Source organism: Cystoisospora suis, assembly GCF_002600585.1.
Source record: "Cystoisospora suis strain Wien I chromosome Unknown contig_884, whole genome shotgun sequence".
Lineage (NCBI taxonomy): Eukaryota > Apicomplexa > Conoidasida > Eucoccidiorida > Sarcocystidae > Cystoisospora > Cystoisospora suis.
The window spans coordinates 35529-38705 of record NW_027153685.1 but is presented as its reverse complement, the minus strand read 5'-3'; the positions used below and the strand labels follow the sequence as shown (position 1 = coordinate 38705).

The 3177-nt window shown below is 43.0% G+C and overlaps 1 protein-coding gene across 1 annotated transcript; it reads right to left on the bottom strand.

The window, feature by feature from the left end:
- Positions 1-84: 84 nt before the first annotated feature.
- Positions 85-1911, bottom strand: CSUI_002115 (uncharacterized protein). The gene has a single exon (XM_068062317.1). It carries the CDS (start codon positions 1455-1457, stop codon positions 1251-1253), a length of 207 nt encoding a protein of 68 aa, XP_067925709.1. The 5' UTR covers positions 1458-1911; the 3' UTR covers positions 85-1250.
- Positions 1912-3177: the final 1266 nt, after the last annotated feature.

Here is a 3177-nt window from a genome sequence, read left to right as displayed (position 1 = left end):
GAGAGATAGAGAGAGAGACGGAGGACGATTCGATCCTAGAAATCTTTGGAGGGAAAGAAACAAAGAGGGACTGATGTCTTAGGAGAGGGGGGTGAGAGGCATTTTCTCTTCATGAAAGAGGTCTATGTCCTTGCTCGTGAACCAACGATGAAGAAAAAGAGAAGAAAAGAAGAAAGGGACGCGAACCGAGACAATGGAGAGAAGATCGAGAGACAAGTATAATTGAATGGAGAAGAAACAAGAAGAGAAGAGACGGAGCACGGGAAGAACTGAAGGAAAGAGGAAGGGAGAAACGTACGTGTACAGACAGTTGAGGAATCGCCGAGGTCTGACGTTGGAACAGACGAAGGAAGAAAAGAAAGAAAGAGACAGAACAAATTCGTTAAAAATCCGTTTGTCGTGAGAAGAGAAGACACTGCGTCTCTGGGGGTGGTTGGTGTGTATGTACACTCGAAAATAAGCAAGCACACATACACCTGCGTGTCGATCTTATTATGAAGATCTCGTGAAGAATGAGATGGTAAAGAAAGCTTAGAAAGACTTTGGCAGGAGTTATGTATCGCATACAGGTAGAAGAAAGCGAAGTAGAAGACTGACTGATCTTGGATTGGAAGGAAAGAACCTAAGGTTTCTTCTTCAGTGTGGTGGCTGTTTCTGATCGATTGAGAGAGAGAGAGACGCAAAGTTCCGCCTCAGCTTTGGAGTGTACGTACGCCCGATGAACAAGAAGAAGGTGAGTACAGAAGAGAGCGAAGAAGACGACGAGATAGAAGAATACTCGAATTCTTCATTCCACGTGGAAGGAATGAGATGTCTGCTTAGAGAAAGAAGAGACTTCCAAAGAACAGAGAATGAAAGAAAGAAACTCTACGCACAGGATTGATACAACAGAGACTGGAGAAACGTGAACAGGAAGAAAGAAAACGACGGAAGGAAGAAAGAATGAAAAGAGATTTGAAAGAAGATAGAGAAGACCTCGATAGGGAGAAGGCGTTGAGGCGACGGGGGGAAAAACGAAAGATTTCAAAGAGAAAGCTAGATAGATGGATAGATCAATCAGTTGGCTCGCCTCAGGATATGAGGTATTTGTGTTTACTGAGGTGTGAACCGAAGAGACTTTTCTTCTCGAGAGAGAGAGGAGATTTCTTCTTCTTTCTTCTTTATCTCCTTCTCCTCGTGACCGCCTTCTCACTTTCTTTCTTTCTTTCTGTGCAGCTATAGCTTCTTTCCTGATAGTCTCATAGTTCCACTCACTCTGCAGTCTTTCTTCTTCTGTAATACCACCTCGTCCTTGCTTTATCTTCTCTTTTCGACTTCTCCTCTTCTGTGGAAGGGAAAACGAGGTGCATGCGCATGCAGATAAACAGACAGGGGGGAGATGGAACGCTAGTCATACAGACACATGAAGAACTCAGTCGTTCCATCTCCATAGAAACCCACCAATACAGCACATGCATCTACACCCCCTTTGAGTGAAGCCGTCAGTCATCCTAATAGGAAGCCTAACCAAGACATCGCATGCCTAGAAGAAGAGATACAGCTACCTACGATCTCATCTATGGAGACACCATGCTTCTCAGGTGAGAAGGCATCAGTCTCTAGTGTTTGGAAGAAAAGGAATAGGAATAAAAAAGAGAAGTGGAGAAGAGGAGACTTTCTACCGAGGTGTTCCCATCTATCTATCTATTTATGTGTGAGTGAATCTATTGATCTATCTCGAAAGTATCTCTCTGCTGAACTATTTGAAAGTACAGCCTGAGTCCTCCAGCAGCAACCCTTTCTTTCTTTCTTTGTGTCGATTTTCTTCTTTTCTCTTAGACGTCTTTCTCCTTCTCCTTATTTTTCTTATCTCTTTCTCTCGGCACACGTTTCGTTATTCGGTATAGCATGCCGTCCATCCGGTGATTCACCGCGCTCCTAGATTGAAGAGACCTCTAAGACCCCCTCGTGCCTAGCCAACGACCTACCATGCTGACCGTCTAGTTACGTCTTCATTCAAGTTCTTCTCGAAGACAAGGAGAACCTTCTTTCTAGCAAGATCACACGGAGTCTTTTATACATGGTTATATACATATATATATATATAGAGAGAGAGTCTTTTACACATGGTTATATATATATATATATATATACAAATGTATATACACGTGTGTGACCTTTACTCCTATATATCTATGTAAATATACCTATATATATATATATCCTGTATCGATTTGCTAGCCAATGAGATGACTGAGAGTCTTTCTTCTTTCTCTGATTCGATCTGAAGAAGAGAAACGATCGATTCTTTTCATTTCTTCGCCCTCGTGTCATCTACCTCATCACCCCAACTCCCCCCTTCTCTTCCCGAAGTTCTCCATTCTTCGCTGTCCCACTCATAGACTCGTTGTTCTGTCCCTATCTTTCTCAGTAACTTCTCCTGAAGCATAACTTTCACGCAGGAGATTCAAGGAAGCGAAACCCCTCTTTCTCTCGCTTTGCCTAGAAGATAGACGCAGGGCAACCCGGGAGGAAACAAGCAAGAGAGAGACGCGAGCGTGAACTCCCCCTCCTAATGGATCGAAGAAGCTTTCTTTCTCTTGTTCTTTGCTTTCGATTCTTTCTGTCTCAGATAGTTAGCCGCATGCAGGTCGGAGTAGCTGGAGAACTTCATTCGTTCTTTCACCACAACGAGTTTCTTTGAGACTGCCTGTCTATATGTATGTTTGTATGAATATCCTTTTTTCTTTTAAGAGGGAGAAGGAGAGAAGAAAAGCTCTTCATTTCTCTTTAGAACTAAGCTGGACTGAAGAGAAGGAGCAGGACGACGTGCGTGGAAGACCGGTGAACGGGCGTTAATCACCCCGCACTTATGAGTTGATGCAACCTCGCCCCTACACGCCGTTGACTGTACGGTCGGAAAAGGCAGATATGTATGGCTATGGTTCTGTATCGAGATGTCTCACGCTATCTCTTTTTCTTTATGATCGTCACGAAGCCGTTGATGTCTCCAAGAAACACTCACTCCGTCGTTTCTCTGTTTCATCTTCCTTCTTCGTCTTTCCATCATGTGTCCTGAATACATACACCATACATATCTATCTATCTACATTGAATCTATCTATCTATCTATCTATCTATCTTTAATCTATCTATCTATCTATTTATCTATCTATCTATCTATCTATCTATCTGCCT

Bases quoted from the DNA above. Each gene is read 5' to 3' on its own strand.
- CSUI_002115 (XM_068062317.1), bottom strand. From the start codon at position 1,457: ATGCATGTGCTGTATTGGTGGGTTTCTATGGAGATGGAACGACTGAGT.